This window comes from Cucumis sativus, chromosome 3 (assembly GCF_000004075.3).
Source record: "Cucumis sativus cultivar 9930 chromosome 3, Cucumber_9930_V3, whole genome shotgun sequence".
Taxonomy (NCBI): domain Eukaryota; kingdom Viridiplantae; phylum Streptophyta; class Magnoliopsida; order Cucurbitales; family Cucurbitaceae; genus Cucumis; species Cucumis sativus.
Genome location: NC_026657.2, coordinates 33,888,905 through 33,912,062, shown reverse-complemented (window position 1 = coordinate 33,912,062; position 23,158 = coordinate 33,888,905). Strand labels below are relative to the sequence as shown.

The 23,158-nt window shown below is 28.2% G+C and overlaps 2 protein-coding genes across 3 annotated transcripts; one reads left to right on the top strand and one right to left on the bottom strand.

The window, feature by feature from the left end:
* Positions 1-436: 436 nt before the first annotated feature.
* Positions 437-5,196, bottom strand: LOC101211770. Of its 2 annotated transcripts, none has more exons than XM_011653936.2 (5): positions 4,587-5,195; positions 3,429-4,495; positions 1,692-2,111; positions 1,360-1,610; positions 437-865 (listed from the first exon to the last, which is right to left on the bottom strand). In XM_011653936.2, exons 1-5 carry the CDS (start codon positions 4,661-4,663, stop codon positions 608-610), a joined length of 2,073 nt encoding a protein of 690 aa, XP_011652238.1. In that variant the 5' UTR covers positions 4,664-5,195; the 3' UTR covers positions 437-607. The 2 variants fall into 2 exon arrangements, with proteins under 2 accessions (XP_011652238.1, XP_031739052.1); XM_031883192.1 differs by lacking the exon at positions 437-865 and adding an exon at positions 872-1,031 and having other exon boundaries at positions 4,587-5,196.
* Positions 5,197-20,426: 15,230 nt separating this feature from the next.
* Positions 20,427-22,040, top strand: LOC101204730 (myb-related protein 306). Its single transcript, XM_004147422.3, has 3 exons — positions 20,427-20,679; positions 20,786-20,915; positions 21,190-22,040. Exons 1-3 carry the CDS (start codon positions 20,547-20,549, stop codon positions 21,866-21,868), a joined length of 942 nt encoding a protein of 313 aa, XP_004147470.1. The 5' UTR covers positions 20,427-20,546; the 3' UTR covers positions 21,869-22,040.
* The last annotated feature ends 1,118 nt before the right edge of the window (positions 22,041-23,158 follow it).

Below are 23,158 nucleotides of genomic sequence, written 5' to 3'. Positions count from 1 at the left end.
ATGTCTAAGTTGTTTCATGTTATATTCTTATCGAATATATTAGAGGTGGTTCATGTCACCTTTTCGTCGAACAACCTATTTTGGTATGTTGATTTGTCCAATATCGTCAAACTTAACTTACCCAAATGTTGTTCATGGTCATAATTGAAAAATTAATGTGTATTAATGAATGTTAGAGCATTTAAAAATCTTAAATATATCATATTCCTCTAGCTTAAATTTTTCTCGTTCTCAAAAGAAGAAATTCTTCTAATGTAAATTATCAAGATCGACCTACTCCAAATGAACTAATATCCATGTTTACGTGTGCTAAAGGAAGATTCCTTAAATTTAAGCAAGTTTCCATTGTGTTCTTAAACTAATGATTTCAAATTCTGATATATTATTAGCTTAATTAACCAAACAGATGATGAAAAGAACAAAGTAGCAGGTATTATACACACAAATGCATTAACTTTGTTTCCTCATTTATCATTTCAAACTATCACTATACATATAAGCTGTGAAGTTGAACATAGAGTAAATCTCTGAGTTTTCTCAAAAAAATTGTTGAGTGGCTCAAAATAAAATATACAAAGGAATTATGAATAGTAATATTAGTAAAGGGTCAACAGGGAAAAAGAAAGAAAGAAGGTTCTACATGTATTTTTCTATTAGAGAAACTAATTCTACTCAATTTGTTGCTACACCAAATCAATTGGTCAGTTGTTAATCTTGACATTCTAAGAACTCTGCCCACCAACTTCATATCAACTTCACAAAAGAAACATAATGCACCTTCTGTCTCTTCATTTTCTTCGTTCTTTTTCAATTTCTTCAATATGCAATGTCCACTTCTCACAATTTCCTTTAGCCTTTTTTCTTTCTGCAAACCACCAAAATTCAGCTTTTATTAACTGGTTCTTCATCGACTTTTTTATGTTCCTTCGATATAGAATGCTCATTGTTTCTTGTTTGTACTCATTTTCAATAAACAAACATATATCAATCTTTGATTGACTATTTTTTGTTCTTTGGTTGGTTCTATTTTACTACAAAACAAAAAATTTTGTTATTGTTTCTGGTTTCTTACTCTTTAAAATTTAAAATTTAAGATGGTATGAAATTATGTGAAAATAAGTTTTTAAAACTAAATATCACTTTTTTTTATTATTATGTTTACTTTTAGATATATTTATTGTGCATTATAGAAGTAAAAATGATTAGTGTAATACTTTTATTGAATTCATACCTCAAACTTGTAGGTCTGTGTTTACTTGGTTTTCAAAAACAAAATTCATATTGACTCTTGGATGTGAGTATGTGAAATGATATAATTTTAATAAAATAAAAGCAATTTGAAAAAAAAAACAAACAAACCTTTTGTAGATCTATTTGGATGTGAGTAAGAAGTTGCTCATCAGCTGGTTCTTGGAGTTCTACTTGCAACTTTTTTGGGCGTTTTAGGCTTCCATTTGTACTGTGATGACAATCTTTATCTGCTCTAATGAACTGCCAAATTACTCTGATTGACTCTTGCAACATCTCTACAAGCATATCACTTGTGATTGCTTCGTATCCATCTTCTAATTTCCCTCTTCTTCCTTTCCTTCTATCCCTCCTTTTATCCTCTGTATATATAACCAAATAAATCATATGAATTCAAGTTTTAACTTGAGAACACTTCCGTAAAAGCACAGACTCTTACGTACCTCTTATGACGGGTACTTGAAGAAGATTACGAGCTACACATCGATGCTTGACGTAATTCTCGACTCTGGGGCCTTCAAAAGGTTCGTTCTCCAAAAATCTTTGCAAGAGAACTTGGAATTGTTGGAACTCACCAGCAACTTCATTGTAATGGTGAAGTCCATGAGGTTCAGATTCCCATAAATCTAAAGCCTTTTCATATTGCCATTGAATGAATTCCCAAGAAAGACACAACTGCCCCACATATACCATCTCCAAATCACAATGAACTTCTCTTATGAAGTCTTTCATCGGGTCCACTTGACATTTATTTCGTCTGTATAGCCTTAGGTTGTGTGTGAAAGCAGAGATGATTGATGACGACGACGAAGATTTGTCATTGCTTGAAAATGAGTTTAGTGGGTCCTTTGATTGCAAAACTCCTATGATTTCAAAACAGATATTAGAACAACAAAAACACATTATGGTATGAAATATCAAAGTAAAAGCCAAATGATAAAGGTACACCTAAAAGAAAGATATTTCTAGACCGTTCTATAGAATAGTTTTTGAAGGAATTTGTTATTTATATCATGTATTTTAAGATTTAATTGATCTCGTGTAACAGAAAATTTGTATCATCATCTCAAAAGTCTTTCAACCATTCAAACTTTTACATGAAAAGTAGTTTTTTTCTTAAAGAACAATTTCTTTCTATAGAGCACTGGGATTATGTGAAAAAGTCATACCATAGGTAAGAGCCTAGGAAATTAATTATATTTTAAAGAGAAATAAATAAAAAGTGGAGAATTGATCAAAGACAAAAGCACCTTGTTCACCTAAACATTATGAAATAATTAAACAACAATAAGTGAAAGAAACCCAAAAGTGAATATCTATGCATTAACCACACATAACCCAAAATGAAGTGAGCATTTAAAAGCCTAAAAGAAAGTTATCTTTGTTTCTTCCTCAATTTTGTCTTGTATGTCACAAGTCATTTGGTTTATGCATTACATGACCAAACAATGAGCATTTAATACATTTCTTTCTAAAATTAACTTGATTTGAGCATTAAATTCATTTATAAAGTATAATAAATCTTTCAAGGGTGAAAACCAAAAGCAAACTTTTTTAATAAAACAAAATGAAGAAATTTTAGGTACCTCCAACTATAAAAATATACCATATCCTAATTTTGAAATTTCAATGAGCTGATTTAGAAATTGAAAAATGTAAAAAAAATCCAAACAATAAGATTTGTTGCATTATTTAGACCAAAGTTAGATTGAATTATAAAAGTTGTTGCAATTATAGACTATGAAATAAATGTATCCTATCTATCCCTAAACAATGGAGGTTTTGCAATAATAGCCCTTAAATTAAGAAATTGTCATCTCCACCAACAAAGTTTGAAGTTAGGATTAGGGTTTTACCTTATTGAAATAATTTATAATAAAATATCAAAAAGTGATATCTTTTATTTTCTCAAAATAAAATTAACATAAAAGAACTCCTACCCCTCTAAAAAAAGTTTGGAACTTTTCCCTCCCAAAGAAAGTTCCAAACCAAAATAGGAAAAGATTATATATATTTTGAGTGTGAAACCAACCCCCTCTTCCTCTCTTATTTGATAATTTCCCACTAACTTATTCAACCAAATTATGGTAAAACATATCTATCATCCAAATTCATCATTAATCAAACTAAAACATAAGAAAATCAAATTCAAAAAAAAAAAAAATTAGGAAGAAACTAACCCATTGCATACATCTTCTGGTAATTCAAGATATCCAATTTCCTCATACGTTCTCGATAAGATCTATAGAATTTATGAAGCTCTTCCATTAAATCACCATGTTGAAATTTCTCATCAATCTTCCATGGTTTCAATTCTCCCATTATCTTCGGTGACTCTGATTCTTCAAAAATGGTGGCTAGCCCTGTTGCTCTCACTTTCTTTAACTCCATTTTTAATTGTTCAATCAGTTCTTGATGTTCCCACTCTGTTTCCAATCCATTCAACTCTTCTGAATCCTCTTCTCCTTTTCCATTTCCCTCCGCCGACTTCTCCGATTCTTCTACGTTTATCTCGTCGTCTGGTTCGTACCCGCCAGTTTTGAAATCCAAATCAAAATCAGTATCGGAGAGAAACCGGCCTCCGATGTCCACATCGGCGTCTGAATCGGAACCGGCGAAATCTGTTTCCTTTAGAAAGTCATTGTCTTCTTCTTCTTCCTCTTCTTCTTCACTTTGAATTTTCGGGGAAGATTCTTCTTTCTCATTTCGAAATCTCTCCGTAATTTCTTCTTCTTCATCTTCAAATTTTGTAAAGGGTTTTTCTTCCTCTACAGCTTCAAATTTAAAAAATTTCCCGGAAACTTCCTCTGTTCCATCGACAGTGGAGCACTCTGTAATTTCCTGGCTAACAATTTCATGTTCCAAAACTTTCCCAGAAACTTCACTCTCATTTCCTAAAACCCCGTGATTCAAACAAGAATTCAAAACTTCTACCGTATAGCTCGGAATTTCAGCTTCTTCCACAAAGTGGCTCGTACTTTTCTCCGGCAAAATCTCATATCTGTTGCCCAATGATGAAGAACCACCACTCCAATCCAGTTTCTCGCAACAAATATTTTCTTTATTCGATTTGCTAAATTCCTCGTACGTTTGGAACTTGAAACTAAAAGAAAATTCATTCCTTTCCTTCTCTAAACTCTCAATCACACCCCCGCCCTTAGTCTCATCCTCCGGCGACAGTGAAACATCATCATCACCGCCATGAACAACTACCGAACTTTCCACAATTTTCCCCTCATTAAAAGACCTACAAGAATTCAAAAACCCCATAACTAAATAAAACAAAACACAAACAGGGAAAAAAATCAAGAAGACAAGACAAAATCACACAAACCCACCTGAAGAGGAAGCTAAAAAGGGAAAAAAACAGAGAAGAGAGAGAAACCCAGAGAGAGAAATGATTAATAGACACCATAACCACTGAAAACCAAAAACAGGGAAAGAAACAGAGAACCCATCAAGAGATTATTATCAACTCCATGAATTGATGAAAGAAGGTGATAAAAAAAAAAGCTGTGATTGGCACTTTGAAAATAAGTGGTAGAGAGGAAGAAGAAGGGGACTTATCAACTGGGGAAGATGAAATCGGACCTAAAACAAAAAGAAGAGAGATTTGAGGAAAAGAACATTTGAGCGACTATGTGTGGGGGGATTTGAAGGAATCTTTAGACAAAGAATATGAATTTGAAGGGGTTGCTTGGAGTTAGAGGAATGAGATAGTGAGAAAATCGTTATGTGATATAGATATTTAGAAAGAAAGAATGAATCCCGAAGATGAAAATGGGTTTGGTTTGGTTTTGTTCATCAGTGGTTGAAGGCTGTGTTTTACCTTCCTTTGGTTTCTCCCACATCTATTAAGTTGAGGAGAGAATGTTTAGAAAGTGGGGTTTCTTTTGAGAGAATATAAAGTACGGTTTAGGGTTCATATAGAATAGTGAGAAGTGCACACATATCGGATTTCAGTTCAAACCCCTTCACGTTTATTCTTTTCAGTACGGGAACAAAACTTGTTCAATTACCTTTTTGCCCCTTACTATAACTCCTTTGATCTGAAAATGCTGAGAAAGAATCTGTTGAAAACCGTGAGCAAATAATTATTTAATTTGATCTCGCAAATCACCCAAAATCATCCTTTCAAACATAACATTCTTTCCTTTATTCTAATTAATTTTAAATCTACTTAGTCATCAACTTGATTAACATTAATAATAATACTTTTAGAAAAATAATAGCTTTCTGTATTGTTTTACACAATCATATTAACCATTTAACCAATTTTGCTACTAAAACATCCAATTTCACTCTTTTTAAAACCATTATTTTTAAATATATCAAAATGCTTCTACAAATTAATACATATGTCTACTTCTATTTTCAATTCTATATTACATCTATGTTTATAAATATTTTAAAACTTTTTATTATTTAAAATATTTTCTCCTTTCAAAATATATACAACTTAACTTTACTATTGTATTTTAAAACCCGATTAATTTGATACAGGTTCAACTTGAACCTTGTGAGTGATTTACTTTTATTAACCCAAAAAGAATCTAAACAAAATTAGTGCTTTTAATATTGCAATTAACTGTTTTTTTTAGGAAATTTTCAAGGGGACTAAAGTAGTTTAATGTAATAATACATGGGATTCAAAGCTTTATTGTTTAATATTTGAAAATATTAAATATTTGTTTAGAGGAATTAAAATAAGAAAAATAAATTGAAAAATCAAAGCTTTTAAGAAGATTATTTAATATTTGTTTTATACTATGTTTTTCAATCTAGTAAATTTATTTAAAATATTTACAAATATGATAAAATTGTATTTTTTTTATTTGTGATAGGTGAGATAGGTTTGGATGGATGCATTCAATTTTAGGATTAAAAAATCAAAAGTAATTTTTAAGTAAGGTTTTTGTTTTAAACATGTAGAATTTACCATTTTGAAATTGATGGTATGAATTCATGAGAAGGGATCAAAATTAGAAATATATTTAAACATAAGAAAACAAAAGAAGTAAAAGTAAAAAGGTTAATGAATGACATAAAATTTGAGAAAAAATTCATTTCATTTTTTTCTTAATAAATGGGATTTAAAACGTGTAAGTAAACAAAATCTAAGGATTTGAAATTTATAAATTAATTTATGTGATTGTAATGGAAGCCTTTTAAGAAAGAAAAATTAACAATTCAGTATTATGTCTTTTGATTAACGAAAACTTAAAATCCAATGAGGCTAAGTCAATAACTAGATTTTCTTCGAAATTAAACTTCTTCTATTTTGGGATGTAGAACATTTTTTATTTGCTTAAAAAAGGAATTGGAATGAATTGTACCTATTGAGAATTCATATGAAACAAATAAAGCATCTTCATTTAACATTCTAAAAATGCTACTATTTTGACTCAACTCATTTTTAGCTTCAATAATCTTCCATTGGTTTCTATCTTACCCTTTTTAAGGTAACCATTATTGTTGAATTCAAATCTATCATTAACCATTTACTCAATAAAAAAAAAAGGCATTTTTAGTGTAAAAATATTTTTTTAAATTAAAGTTTTTCTTAAATAAATGTTGAAAGAAAACCCTAAAAGTTAAGTGTGTTGAGTTTAGGAAGGAGACAACAATGAACCAGATACATTCACATTAGAAGAATTTTGAGATACAAAATTATAGTTAAGAAAAACGTAAAATAATTAAAGGTTCATGCTTATATCAATATGATACACTTTCTTTTATTGCTTAATCATAAAACCTATAAAATTAAGCATTTTGAGTTTAGGAGGGGGACACAAGTGACAACTCTTCTTTAATTGAGAAAAATCAATTTATACTTTGAATTTTTGTTATTTTGATGTGAGTTGGTATATAATAAAATAAAACTTAAAAAAATACAATTAACACAGAGTCTAAATTGATTTACTTTGATAATGGAAAGGGTTGATATAATAATTACTTTAAAATTTTAAATTTTACAAACTCTAGAATTTTAAACGGTGTGAAATTAAAATATTCTCCAATATTATTGAAAAATACACATAATACCTATCATGAATACAATTCTACATTGTTCTCTAGTCTATTAATATATTTCTATTTTTGTATTTATTTGATTTTAGTTTTATAGTTATTGGTGTATTATTTGTCACTTTAATTCGACTATGTTTGAATTTTTCACTCTACTTGAACTAAAAATTGAGAGAATTTTAATATTAATAATATTGATATTACTTTGAAGAAAGAAAAAAGAGATATTTCTTAGAGTTGTTTATTAATGAGATTTATTACTAGTTGTGAAAAAGATAATAGTAGTTTGTAGGTTAAATAAATACTAATAAATTTCATTTATTAGATAGATATTATTATTATTATTAATCAACGAGTTAAGAAGAAGAAAAAAAGAAGTATTTTATTGAGTGAAAATGAAAATGATAAAGACAGATGAAGTTTGGTTGGAAACGAAAATATAGCATATGGGGTAGTAAGTTACCAAACTAAGTTACTCTCAAGTTATTTCAATTTTACATAATTACATTTTTACCTGTGAGTTTTTCTAATTTTATTTTTAAAAATATTTGCACCATTGTCCAATTTTCAAATACAAAAACACCTTTGAATTTTTTCCTTCCATTTTGAAAACATTTCCAACTAAACAATAGATACAAATGTATGAGCTTAATTTTTGTATAAAAAGAAAACTAAATATTGCAATTTAAGATGTCAAATTTTAAAAAAGATTAGACTATATGAAATCAAATTAACTATTACGTAAAATTAAATACACACATATATATAATTGTAATTTGAAGGAGTAGAGACGAAACCATTGACATTTAATTTAATATGGTAATCGAAAAAATTAAGATTGAAAACTAAAAAAAATGAGAGGAAATAAATATATAAAAGGTTGATGGAGTAAAATGAGAATGAGAATGCTTCCCTTCTATGAAACATTCGTCAACGCCTCAACCTTTTGACTACTTTGCTTCCGCCTCAGAGGAATTTTATGATTTCCAAGAAGATCTTCATCAACTTATTTTATTCTCATTATTCTTATTATTAATATTATATACATTAAAGATATTTTATTCTTATTATATATATATATATATTCAAAATGATTTAATAAGCATTCCCCTTAAATTAATGTCTAAACTTTAAAGACGGTGAGAAGCAAAACGTTTAATTAAATGCTGTCTATAAATTAATTTTCGAGTTTATTGGAAATAAATGTTCAACTATCTAATTTTGTGAAATTTGAAATATGGTACAACCCATCTACTTCTAAATTTGGTTATTTTGAATTTTATACTTTTTAGTTTTATTGTTGGTTCTAATTTTGTATTTTTAAAATTTTTCGTTTTGATGATTATACTTTTTAAAAAGGACCACATTTTCATATTTATTTGCTTTGTGTACAATAATAACCATTATTCTATTATTCTAAAAATAGAGTAAATTGTTAACATATTTGTCAAAATAAGCATAATATAAGTAAGAGATCTATTGGAATCTTATTATTTTATTATACTAAAAACTAGAAAGGAAAAAAAAAAAGCATAGGCAAAGATCGAAAACAATGTATAAGTTAGGAATGTTAAACTACAAATTTAAAAAATAATAAATGGGAAGAGGATATTAAAGAAAAAGTGGGAATAGAAGAATTGCAATTCCATTGTAAGTATAATGTCAACAAAAGTGGGCTCATCGCAAAATCAACTACACGTGTCCTTTATTCCATGACGTTGATTCTTATTATTTATTTTTCCCTCCCAATTTTATTTTCTTGGCAAAGGAAATGCAAACAATGTATCCAACTTTATGCTGAGAATTAATAAAATCATTTTTCATCTTTTTTTTTTTCTAAATAAACTTTAGACATGTTTGAAACTTTCATTTTAGAAAAATAAGTCCTTCTCGAAGAACTTGGAATATTTAACCCTCATTCAAAATAATTTAAATTTATAGTGTATTTTAAACCATTTCAATTTAAATGTATGTAAATTATTTATCTAAACAATTAAGGATTACGTCGTTTATACTAAACTCTATCTACAGTGTTCTCATGATAAGGTGTTTAATCTTATTTTATAGATCATTTATGTTATATACTCGAATTTGATCGATATTTATGCTTCTACGTAAAGTTTAAATTTGCCTAAAAATAACCTTGAGATATTAGTTTATTGAATTCAAAATTATCCATTTTTCCGTGTAAGTACTCATTTTCACCTAAAAGGTTGTGGGCTTAACATTTTATGCGTGGGTTGTCGAAATATGGGTTTGTTTACAAACGAAGGTCACTCCATATTTTTGCTGTCAGGATCTATGATTATTCACTTAAAAGTGACATATGAGCATGAGCCATTTTTTCAAAATTACTTTCTAAATTAAATACGATATAATATAATATAGAAAAATTATAAAATATAACAATTTAACAAAATATTTATAAGCTATAACAAAATTTCAGATTCGATCCATAACAAATATTTTATAAACACTGATATTATGCTATCAATGATATTATTGACAACTACTGATAGATAGAAATTTATCAATTTCTATATTGATAGAATAAAAAAAGTTGTTATTGCTAGTAAATATTTTAATTTATTTTATTATTTTAAAAAATGGCTAGGTATTTAATACATGTATAGATTATTCAAAATTTTGATTCTTTTAGAAGTAAAGGTCGTGAATCTTAATCAATCAACCATCTTTTGTTATAAATATTTAAATTTAATTATTCATTAGAAAACAACCGAGTCTCTATATTTATTTGTTTTTTTTTTTTATAAAAATTACTCTTTACCGGTCAGCATTATTTAGAACATTAACATCAAAATAAAATATATCTTAATTGTTAAGTTAAGGCGAGGTTGAGAAAATAGGAATATTTAAAATCACAAACTACTATATAAGAAACAATAACAATTTGCATTATTTGTAACTAACACAACACATTTTCCCCAAAATTATACCTAATATAAATATGTGTTGGTAAAATATTGTTTTTAAAAAAGTTCTTCATTTTCATTAATATATTTTTTTTATAACAATGGCATAAAAAAACTCATTTGATTGGTTAGACCTTTTCAAGAAAAGTTTGTTTAGATACAAATTTTTTTAGTTCCTTATGTATTAAATGGACATGTTCAAATGAGTGAAGTACAAAATATAATAAAATTTTAAATTATATCAATCATAGACGTGTATATATGTTGACATATTGGTAGAGATTGAAATTTGCTATATTTGTAAATATATTCAACAGTTATGTCATATTTACATTAATTTTTCTATATTAAAAGTAAATTTATAAATGTCAAATTATGATAAATGATGAACATCAAATACTATAAACTAAGTTAACAGTATGGAATAATAATTTAAAACGCTTTCATTGGTCAAGTTGTTGGAGGTGGTGAACTAAGATGATCGTTAGGGATGGTGGTGGTAGCTATTAAAGGTGATCACTAGATTAGTTGGTCATCGATGATGGTTGCTAAAAGATTGTGGTAATTGAAGTTGAATGTAGGAGGTGGTTGAGGGTGAGGGCAGAATCAGTTGGTTGGAGTCGATTTTTCTATCACGAAGGAGTACAAACCAATCATTGGTTAGTCGATCGGTCTTTGAAAATTTTAAAACATATTTTCGATTGGATTTTTTCCAAATCAACACATATCAAAACTCTCTTTATCTTCGATCGACCACCTTTGATTCGGTCTATTTTAGTTAATCGACTCAGTTTTTCGTTCTATCATACTCACCTCTAGCCAAGGGGAGTTAGTGATAGTGATCATTGGAGTTATCCCTCATAGTTAGTTATTGAAAGTGATCAAGGAAGTTTTGTTGACGGTGGTAGTCATAGAAGGTGATTGTTGCCAAAGATGCAGTAGCTAAAAGTTTTACCATATATTAGGTTTTCTATAAGGTGGTTGTTGGATTTGGGCGTCCTATGACGATGATTAAGCTAGTGGCAACCATAGTAGAAGTGACCTAGAGGACTCACCAATATATTTTTGTAATTCATATATTATACAAATGAGGTTGAGATCAATCATTAAACATTCAAAAATCATTTTTCACCTAAATTGATTTTCTTAAATCAACATATTTCATAATCTCATTTATTTCAAAAATCATTTTGAGTTGTTGCAAACACTTCAAATTTTGGTTTGAACTATGAAAAGCTAAACTATGGCAGCAGGATCTATTGCGAACAAAAAGAAGAAAACGAGAACAAAACAAAATAATAATGTTTAAATGATTTGGTGTCCCATGAGTAGTTATTGAAAAAGAAAGTGAAGGTTCAACACGGAAACCTTAACTAATATGTACCATTTCAAAGTGGTCAAAACCCCAACTAAACCCATTTCCCTCCAAATTAATATGAAATAAATAACAATCAAAAAACGACATTTGTAGAGAGTAGATACCACAAAATTATATATATATGAAAAATAATAAGAAAGTTGTGAAAGATATAAGGGTGAGTCCAAAAACAAAGAAAAAGAGAACTGCATATATATATATAATATATATATATATATATATATATATATATATAGTGGACAAAAGATAGAGATTAGATTGTTGGATATTTAAAAGAAAGTGAAACGCCATTTGTATATCCAAACATAAAAACTCGTTTAGTTATGTACCTATTAACTTCGGTTTTAAATTTCAAATTTCATTCATTATGAAACCATACAATTATTACATGAGGTTTCCTATACAAATTTAACATACCTGAAAAATTATATTATTTGCATTATTTTTAGTTTGAATAGTATTATTGTATACATTGTTTTAATTTGCTCTTGTGTTCCATTCGTATATCATTTTCTCAACCATAGATGGGCAATTTTGATTCTTACTAATTTTATAAATTTCATTTAGTTCTTAATTTGTGTACATAGCTTTCATAGTTTCAATTGAGAAAATTGGAAATAAAAACATACCTTTAGACAAACATACAATAAGCACTCTCCTTATTTTGTTCTCCTCCATTTCTAAACTTTTATGGTCGTCATCTTTTAATATTCAAAATGTACAATTTTTTTTTTGACAAAAATAAAAGAGGAAAAATCCCCACCAAAAGAGTTAAACATCATTAGACATGCGCCATGCAAACCAAATAAGGTAAGAAGAACAGAGAATTAAATACATGCAAGACTCCAAAATTTTCCGTTCAAAAAATTCTGACTATGGCATATATGGTTATTGGCGACAACTCCCAATGCATGGCCACAAACCTTCGTCTCAAGAATGAACGAGACTTTTTAAAAAATCAAAATATTAATTAGCTTCAAAATAATCCAGCATTTGGAAAAGTATAATATTTTTTTTTGAAGATTTAAATTAATCTTTATGTAAAAAATATATATATATGAACTATTAATTTTTTATTTTAAAGTTACAAAAGAGTTGTTAAACACATAATTAATTAATAACTCAAATAAGTTTAACGTCCAATAAGGAGATTAAGTTTTAATTAATATAATTATCATCTGTTGATGGTAATAAATAACAAGAAAAATAAGTTTATTTGTCGAAATAAAGATGATGTCTAAACAATAAGTTTGCACTAATCTAATAGAGCAAATATACAAAAATAAAAACAACAACAATATGAAGGTCCTTAGTCCTCTTTGAGAATATAATATGTAAGGGTATATAATAATGTTAGGAATAAAATATTGTTGTGTTAATTTAAAATGGAGCAAATTATGTTTATATTTATTTTATTAAGGTTCATAAAATATTGATTCTATTAATTAACTAATAAAAAAAGCATGTTAATTATAAGTACTATTAAAAATGATACTTATAATAAGCTGAGTTAACTAATATTAAAATTGAATTATAACTACTAAGTTAACAAAAATCTTTAATTACACTAATTTGTCATATCTTTATTACTTAAAGCGAAAAGTTAAATGAGAATATATGGATGTTTATTCATTTACAATTTAATTATTTAACTTTAGTTAGTAGAACTTAATAGGATTCATTATAAATTTAATTTGAATCAAGTAGTTTAAAGTATAAATAACTGAAATGATAATACAAGACGTCACAAACTTAGTACAACTTATAAAAGTGATAGTAGCAATTAGTTATTTAGGGTATGGTGGAAATTGGAATTGAGCCACTAAAATTCAATTTATTTTCCATTTTTACAAATCATATGGGATTGATTTCAAAGGTATGAATTAGGATGTTAACCTAACACTATAGATTAAAATCATACCGTTTATAAAATATTTCATTCTTTCCAAAACACAATATAAAAGCAAAATACTATTTTAAAGTTTCAAATGTAAATAAATATAATAACTACATCTAACCAATTCCCTTTTTTTGGGCTATATAAGAAATGGGCCTAACTTTCATAGGCCCTTTAATAGACCTTAGAAGCCCAAAAATATGGACCTATGGTGATACAATTTCAATCCAACAGTTGGTGGTTCCCTTTAGTTTGTAGTTTAGTTTTGAGAACCCTCAAAAACAGACTTGTTACAACTATAGGAAATTGAGACAACCCATTTAATGTTTACATCTATGTGTGTAAATATATTTGATTGCATCAGTTTTCTTTTCAAAATCAATTGATAAGCGGAGAAGTAGTTCATCTTTCTTACATGAAGAGAATCTCTTTGATTTTTTCAATGTGAAAATTTTCAGCAATTCAACTGCACTCCGCTCCTGTTATAGTGACTTTGGATGGATTTTTTTTATGTTTTTTATTTCACTTTTGAGAATTATTTTTCTTATTACCATTAAAATTGGAAGCAAATAAAAAAGTAAAAATAAAATAGTCAGATTTATAAATGCTAAATTACTTAAGGAAATTTATCATGGTAGGTAAAACAATAGCTTCTATTAATATGTAACAAATAAGCTATACTATACTCTTTACAAAATAGAGCAAAATCTATAAAGAAAAAAAATATCAATAGTTGCTATATTTTACAAATACTTTCACTCTTTTGCCTCTCTCTATATATATAAAAGAATTCCTCAATAAAAGAGATGAAAAGAATAATTGAAGACCTCAAATAAATTATAAATACCAATTAATCTTTGTCAAATAAAATGGTATTTGAAGGACAAAAAATTAAAAGAATAGAGCGAAATTGTAAATGAAGATATAATTGTGAGTATAGGGTTCCACGTGGGCGACACCAAATTTTATTTTGGAACTTACATTAAAGATGTCAAATCTTTCACGACAAACATACATTTACCAAAACTAATTATCAAAATATAAAACCAAAATTTTATTTACGTACGATGCAATAAAATAAAAAAATTATAAAAAATAACAAATTTAATCGAATATTTATAAATACATACAAAATTAATATATTTATATTAGTAACATCAGAATTCAAAAAATTAATATATTTATATTAGCAATATTTATAGACAGAATTCAAAATAAAATTTGTTATAGCTGATTAATATTTTAATTTATTTTGTTATTTTTAAAAATAGCGCGTGAAATAATTATTTACAATTTTTTGTCCCTATATTTAACTTTACTTTTAATTTTTGGTCCCACAGTCTTCTTTAAGTTTTCTTATTGTCTCTATCTAGTTATTTTGTTTTTGCAATCAAATATTTTGTTGTAAGAAAAATGCACATGGTGTTATGTTATAAATGAGTTATGTTCTTTCAACTGTGTGGTCATATATAAATCTTGTCCCAATTTCTACTGAAGCGGAGTATTTTAGTTAATTTAAAGTATTGTCGAATGGTTGAAGTACATTTACTTCAATTTAGAAAGATCACAAGCTAAAAGTATGAGTCTTTAGTTAAGATTTAATATTCTAAAGTTGGAAGGTTAAATGGTTGAATATCTTTAGGTTGATAAAAAATATCATAAATTAATTTGATATATAATGAATTTTGATTGATAAGGTGGAAATTGGGATGATAGTACAAGACATATATTTAAATGTTTTTAACCTTGAGAGAAGAAAGAGAGAGTATAACTATGAAGCTAAATTGATATAAGAATACATAGAACATGTGATTTGAACAAATGTTTTGGAGTGAGAAAAAAGAAATGATAATGAATGACAGCATAGAGTTGAAGGGATGAAATAAATGCTGCCTTTTGTAATTAAAAGAAAGATTTTGGCCCACAAGATTGGTAGGTGAGAGTATTTATTTTCTACACATGGAAGATGAACAAGGGCACATGGCCCTCCAACTCCAGAACACCCCTAACACTACATCCAAATAGCTAGCCCTGGCCCAATCCAATGGACTTTTGGAACAACCATGACCCCAATTTCTTTGTTCTTCCGTTTTCGGATTAAATTTAATCTTAACCTATCAAACATTCGACACAATCTTATACAGATGAAATTTTTCGATAAATATGGTGAATTATACATTGTTAAATTAAGTCGAAGGAGTTGAGTTATTTTTTATTAACTTATAAAGTCAATGAATCAAACACCCCCTAAATTACATACCTATATTTGTTCTTCCTCTTTTCTAGTTGATGTACCATTTTGGTCCGACTCTCAATAATCCTATTGTCGAATAAAATATCCTCAACCCCTTAAATCAAAATAGTAATCAATTCTCTCACCTTTCCAATTTTGACAAGAGCTTACACTTATCCAAGTTAGGTTTTCATTTTTTTAGTATATTAGCTCCACAAGGACACAACTAATTAGTTCGAGACATAAGTTTGACACTACTTGTTAGAGATAATAAATTACATCAAAGTATTTTCATAATAGTATCATATTGTCCATTTGGAGTATAAGTTCTTTATGACTATACTTCTAGTTACACTCAAAAGAAGTCACCCATTAAAAGAAAATCTTTTTTAGTCCCTTTTGTTATTTTCATTCTTTTCTAGCCATGCAATATGAGACTTATTAGTCGTTTTCTCGACCATATATTTGCCTTTATTTTTTAAAAGTAATGTATATCCTAAAGCAATATAGTCCGGATAACCATTCTAAAGTTGTTTTTATTTCTTTATTGGACATATTTGAAAAGAAACAACTTTTCAAGTGTTCCTGCAATTATTTTTAAGTGAAAACAAAACCAACTATATATATTCTAGATAACAGTTAAAAGTGATACAAAGTAGATTTTATTTTGCAATTATAAAATATTTTTAGGGTTTAATATTTGTGATAATTTAAATATTGGCTGGTCACACACCTAAATGCAAATATTGAAATAGTTGAGGGAGAAGCAAAAAGTAGCATAGGGAATTAGGAGAGTGATAGGAATGGGCCTAATAAGTTTGTTTGTTTTCTTTTCTTTAGTGCAAAGACAACTAATAAGATTTTGATATTTTGACTTTATGCCTTTGTATTATGAATTTATGATCATATGCTTTTGTTGATGAGATTTGACATATGATATTTTCTTTAAGAAAATATAATGTTATCAGATGAAATTTATGAAAAGAAAAGTGGCATACACAAGAGAATGAGATCAACTGATTTTGGTGTACATATACAATTCCTTGTAACGTCTTTCAAATAGTTAGCTTTATATTCTTTTAGGTTTTGTAAAGTTTTCAAAATGTTACACTATTCATTAGTGAAATTTGAATTTTGTTTCAAATCGATATCTAAGTTTCATAATTTAACTAATTTTAGTATTGAATTTTCATTAAACATGTGTTATTTTATGTTAACTAATTTAATCTAATTGCTGACCATGTGGGTATGCTAATTGCTGCACCTGAGAGAAGGAGATGGAATGTGTTTTGTTGTGCTACATGCTAAGGTTATATAGTGTGTTCGTGGCTGATTTTACAAACTATCGTTTCATTTGTGAATATACCTTGGAGTGAGGCAATCAGACAATGGTGTGAATGTTCAACGGGGAGGATAATATGTTAATTAAATTAATAGTTGAGGAAATTATGTCCCTGAGAAGATGAAATGCGCCTGATCCAGTTTTATGTTTGATGATTTCAAAATCTAAAACTAGATGAATTGAGTTATTAGAACTTAGTTTGATATATATGAAAACCAAAAGGGACTCAAGTAAATAAACGTTTAAATTGGAGAACAACTACAGTAATCAACTAGAAATAAATCGAAAGTATATGAGAATTATTGTATACATAGTTATACAAAATTATATTCTTCCCCTAATTAATATACATATCTCAACCACAACTAGAAGAAATAAATAAAACCTACTCTATATTAAAATTGTTAAAATCATATTATCAAATTTGGTTGAAATTTTCAAAATTTTACTACGATTTTCTTTCCATTATGGTCACAAGCCAATTTTTATCGCACATCTTAGAGTTCATCACGTCATGTTATTACTTTCTTAATGTAAAATTTTTCCCTTGTACTAATTTTTGTCAAAAGACGAACAAAACTAACTATATTTTGAAAAAAAATAAAGTAAGTTTTAACTAATAAATGAAATAATTAATTTTAGAATAATATTTAGGTCTAGATGAGCTGCAAACCATTTCTTTTGTACCCTAATCTCGTGGGCTCAATCTCATGGTCCCATGTGGTAGCTTTATTTTTTTCTATTTTGGCAAGGCTAGTGGTAAATTAATATTACTCTTACTTTTATGAAGAAAAGACTAGTTATGCCCTAAGGCCTAAAATTTATTAGTAATAGAGGTGCTTTCTTTCCTCTCCTAAGGTAAAATTTCTACCATCTTAAACATTTTGATATATTGTGTTGACTTCGGAAATAAAAAGTTGTGTTTGTTGAAGTTCTTAAATGATCAATACATGATATATACGTATAATGTAAACTTCAACTCTCTTTTATTGGTATATTTAAATTAAGATAAATATAAACGGAGATGGAGGCTATTTAAGTTCAACTTTTTGAGAGTTTCAAGTGCATCCCATATTATATAAACAAACCAAACTAAAAAAGGTTTAATGGAGTAAAATCAATCCTTATAAGTTATATCAGTTAGCTTGATTTGAGTTCTGAAAATACCCTTAAAAAAAGAAAAATAAGCTGCCTTCTTTTATTTTCTTTGTTATTTATGCTGAGTAGAAGTGATTTTTATTTTTTTTATAACAAAAGTAGTATGTTTATGAGCTTAGTTCCAAAACAATTATCAAATGATGTCTACAAACATGGTAATGAGCAAATATATATATATAAATATAACGATCATAACATTATAAAATAAATCAAGCATTTCTTCAAATAACATAATTATATTTGGAAGCATAATCTGTTTTAGCTAGTAATCCAAGAATCCATTTGAATTAAGTACATAAAAATGATTTTTCAAAGAGGTTATTTTTATTTAAACTCTTGATAGAAAAAATTGTTTAAAGATGCATTAAGAAAAGTTTCAAAATTTAATTTTAAGTGGTTCAACCCTTTGATTATTTTAAAACACTTGAAATTATGAATCCAACACAAATTGAAATTGAAATTATGTAGAGCACACCAAACTAATTAAGAAGTGGTTGTTACTCTCAAAATAATCTCTCTATCGATCTTTTCAAAATAGTCTAATACTTTTTAAAGCAATCATAAATAAGTTATACCAAATTAGATTCCGGTGGAAAATGAGGAGGAATTAATTAGGTTTAATATGGAAATGAAGCAATTGTCAAAATGGAGTAATTAGCTAAAAAAAAAGAAGAAGAAAAAAATCGAAGTAAAGACAGTTCCATCAAATCCCCTTTGGAAAGGGGCAATTCCATGTATTGCCTCATTAAAACAGTCATTTTCCTTTTAGAAATAGTCAACAACTATATTATTCTTTACTAATCAAATAATAATTATAATTAGAAAAATTCTTCCTCTTAATTACCTCCATAATAAACCCCGCATATTTAATTTTATATAAATAGTACAATGGAAGCAAGTTAGAAAAATATATACAACACTTGTTCTCTTTACTTCCACTCCATGCATCTTAATTACTTAAAACATCATTTAAAAATTATTCAGAAATAACATACAAAAAGGCATCATCTTCGTATAAAATAATTAATAAAGAAAATTTTATTTGGATCCCTTTAACCTAAACTATATTGAAAAAATATATAAAAAAGGTCTAAAATATCAAATAATTATGAATATTGGTTTTCTTTTTTCCTTAAAAAAAATCCTCCTTCTCTTTGGTGTCATGTGGCACACAGGATATGCCATTACAAATAAATAAATAAATAAATAATACAATAACAAAAAAAAGTTAAGTAATAAAAAAACAAATTATTGTAAACGAAAATTCTGTTAAAAAATATTTATAAAATATAGATATTGATAAAATCTAAATTTTGTAATTTTTGTGTAATTTTATAATTTCGTAATATTTTATAATCATATTGGTTCATTTCGTTGTATCAGAAAATGCCCCTAATCAAAGTAGGAAGTAAATTTTTTTTAAAAAAATATTTAAAGTAGGATAAAATTAAATTTACCTTATGAAGTCTCGTGTGTAAATCTTGTAATAACGATCCTATTTTGGTTTCCTTGCATATTAATTTTTAAGTTCTACTAGACACAACAAAAACGTATATACTATCTATCATGTTTAACAATAATTAAGTATAAGATCGCTACAACAAATTTTAACATGGAAAAACTTGTCGGAAAGGAGGAGATAAAAGAGGCATGGACTTAAAAGTTAATATGTTTCCACTCTAACATCAAAGGAATTTGTATTTGATTTTGATTAATCTGTGAAAGCCAAATCACAAACGAGCAACGGCCATACTGAAACAGAAAAGCCCTAATTCACTTTATAAACATAAAGTAAACTTTTTCCAAGATTAGTAAAAAAGTAAACTCAACAACGCAGCACCCAATTACACCAACAATATAGTAGATATGAATGAATGTTGATTTATATACCAACAAGATACGTAAAGGTGTATAATGTAAACTAAAAGTTAAAGTGTAATAATAAATAAATGTGACAAAATAAGAAAATAAAAAAGAGAGAGAAAGAAGTAGCATAAGATTACATTGAATATTACGCGGTTTTGGGGAGGCTAAGAGACGGCATTGAGCTTTAAACTTTATGCCATACCCAACACCAAAACCCTTGACTTTTTATTTCAACTTTAATGCTCTCTCGGCCTTTCATTTTGACTCTTTTTGTTTTTTCTTTTCTTTTCTTTTTTTTCTTCATAAGTCAGCGTCTAAAAGTTTTTGTATTTATACCCCCCCAATAATCCCTCATATTATTTCTCAACACACAACAAAACAAAGAAGAAGAAGAACAAGAAGAAGAAGAAGAACAACAACAACAACAAGAAGAACAAGAAGGGAAGAATTTAGGGTAAAAAAATATGGGTAGGCCTCCTTGCTGTGACAAACAAGGTGTGAAGAAAGGACCTTGGACTCCTGAAGAAGACATTGTTTTGGTTTCTTATATTCAACAACATGGCCCTGGCAATTGGAGGGCTGTTCCTGCCAATACTGGTAACGAACTAACTAACTAAATTTAAAATACCTTTCTTTTTTAATTTCTTCCTTTTAATATGTTTATGTGGTTATCACTTAATTAACTTGTTGTTTTGGGTTTTAGGGTTGCTTCGATGTAGCAAGAGTTGTAGATTGAGATGGACGAATTATCTTAGACCTGGTATCAAAAGGGGTAATTTCACACACCATGAAGAGAAGATGATCGTTCACCTTCAAGCTCTTCTTGGCAATAGGTAATTACTAATATATAATAATCACTTTAATTTTTTTCAATTATCGGTCTAAATTTAGAGGAGAAACTAAAAACATTCGTAGAGGATAAATTGAAAATTGTTCCAGAGTACTGTTGATAAATTTTGAATCCATCAGCGATTTAAAAAGATATCAGAAGATGAGATTTCGTGTTTGAATGCATAATAGAGATTAAATGAAAAAATAAATGAAAATAAATTAAAGTTTTTTATTTTGAGGACTGAATTTATGATGCATTGATGATAATAATGGCAGATGGGCGGCCATAGCTTCATACCTTCCACAAAGAACAGACAATGACATTAAAAACCACTGGAACACTCATCTCAAGAAGAGGCTGAACAACCACCACCGCCAACCTTCTCCGGCAGCCGATCTCACCGCCGACCCCGCCGCCGATACTCTTTTCACCACCAGAGGCCAGTGGGAGAGACGCCTTCAAACCGACATTCAAATGGCCAAACAAGCTCTCTCCGACGCCCTCTCGCCGGAAACCTCCAAACCGCCGCCGACGCTGCTGCCGATAGAAGAGTCAAAAACATCCCATCCTCAAATTCCGGCGTATGCTTCCAGCGCGGACAACATCGCACGATGGCTAAAAGAATGGAACAAAAACCCACCGACGAACAATCCCTCCCGATCAAGCTCGTCGGCGGTGGTGGATTCCGGCGACGGCAGTGGAGGAAAAGTAAATGGGGCGGGATTATCGGAATCGATGGATACGTTGATGAGTTTAGAATATTTTGAATCGTCGAATAATTCAGATGGGTCGCCGGAGACGAGCGTTTTTCAAGGGGAAAGTGAATCGATGGATGAAAATGAAGAATTGTTGCCGATGAAATTGCTTGAGGAATGGCTTCATGGAGATTCTAAAGATTATTACTTTACTGATTTTACAGTTGATGAAAAGTTTAAGTTGGATAATCTTCTATGAAATTATAAATAAATTTGCGTTTTTTTTCTTTTTTTTCTAGTGTTTAGAGCATATTTTGGGTTAATTTTTGTTCCAAAATTAATCTCTTTGAATTTGTAAGAGATATGTATTTTATAAAGATTGATGATTTTCAAACAAGGGTCGTTAATCAAGTATAATAATAATTTTTCTCTCTTTTGTCTTTTCTTTTTTTCCATACTTGAGTTCTGAGGTGATGTTCCCATATTCTTAATTAAAAAAATGGTAGGGTATTAAATTGTATGGAAGTAACTATTATAGATCAAACTTGTACCTCTAAGTCTATTTATACAACTTTGTCTTCTCATTAATTCGCCTACTAATAGATATAGTCTTCCTCTTAAGATCACTTTAAATTTATTATTATTATTTTTTGAAAAAACCCTTCTATTTTTGAAAAAGGAAAGCTCCTTGCCTTTTAGATTAGAGAAACTTTTATGATATATTGGTTTAATTCTTAATTGATTAGGTTAGGGATAAGATTAGTTTGTTCTTCAATTTTGTATTAATGGTGAAATCGTCTTTTTGTATTGATCATTGCTTTGATTTGTAATTAGGAGTTTTGCTTTACTTTTGGTGATTTCTCTCTTTTATCCTTTACGTTGCTACATGGAGTAAATGCTTGGGCCATGATTGAGTGCAATGGTCAAACAACACACATGTAGTTAGGAAAAACTGATCTTTAAACTTAATAAAAAACAAAGAGAAATTTGAAAAACCGTGTTTGAATTTTTAACGTCTGAAATTAGGAGGGAGACATGAATGAACCGATATCACATTTGAATGAGAGAAATTTTGAAGACATGAAAGTAATGTTAAGAAAGACTTAAAAGTTAACACTTATACCAACAAGGTGCATCTTATTTTTCGGTGGCTCAATCATAGAAACTCTAAAGTTAAGCGTGCTTAGCTTGGAGTAATTCTATATTAGGTAATCTCTTGAAAATATTTCTATGATGCATGTAAGTGATGACAAAAGATACTCAAAGGACTTGTGTTGGTTTGTGAAAAGAACTATCAAGCTTATTAAGAATTGTAAGAATGATGTTACTGTCTATCCACAATAATAGACACTACCATCACTCAATATCTATTTACATGATAGACACTAACAATTTAGTGTAACTAAAAGTTCTAACATTTGATTTTATTACAATTATTATTATTTATTTATTTTACTACTTCATTGTTAATTAGGGTTTTGAACTTCCTTAGTTTATGGTAATATTTTGAAAATTATATAGCTTAATTTTGAGAAATTGAGTTTGAATA

Excerpts from the sequence above, each read along its gene's own strand:
- LOC101211770 (XM_011653936.2), bottom strand. The coding sequence starts at position 4,663 with ATGGTGTCTATTAATCATTTCTCTCTCTGGGTTTCTCTCTCTTCTCTG. Across the intron at positions 2,112-3,428 it reads CCAGAAGATGTATGCAATGG|GAGTTTTGCAATCAAAGGAC; the intron begins GTTAGTTTCTTC and ends TTGAAATCATAG. Across the intron at positions 1,611-1,691 it reads TCAAGTACCCGTCATAAGAG|AGGATAAAAGGAGGGATAGA; the intron begins GTACGTAAGAGT and ends TTATATATACAG.
- LOC101204730 (XM_004147422.3), top strand. The coding sequence starts at position 20,547 with ATGGGTAGGCCTCCTTGCTGTGACAAACAAGGTGTGAAGAAAGGACCT. Across the intron at positions 20,680-20,785 it reads GGCTGTTCCTGCCAATACTG|GGTTGCTTCGATGTAGCAAG; the intron begins GTAACGAACTAA and ends TTTGGGTTTTAG. Across the intron at positions 20,916-21,189 it reads CAAGCTCTTCTTGGCAATAG|ATGGGCGGCCATAGCTTCAT; the intron begins GTAATTACTAAT and ends TAATAATGGCAG.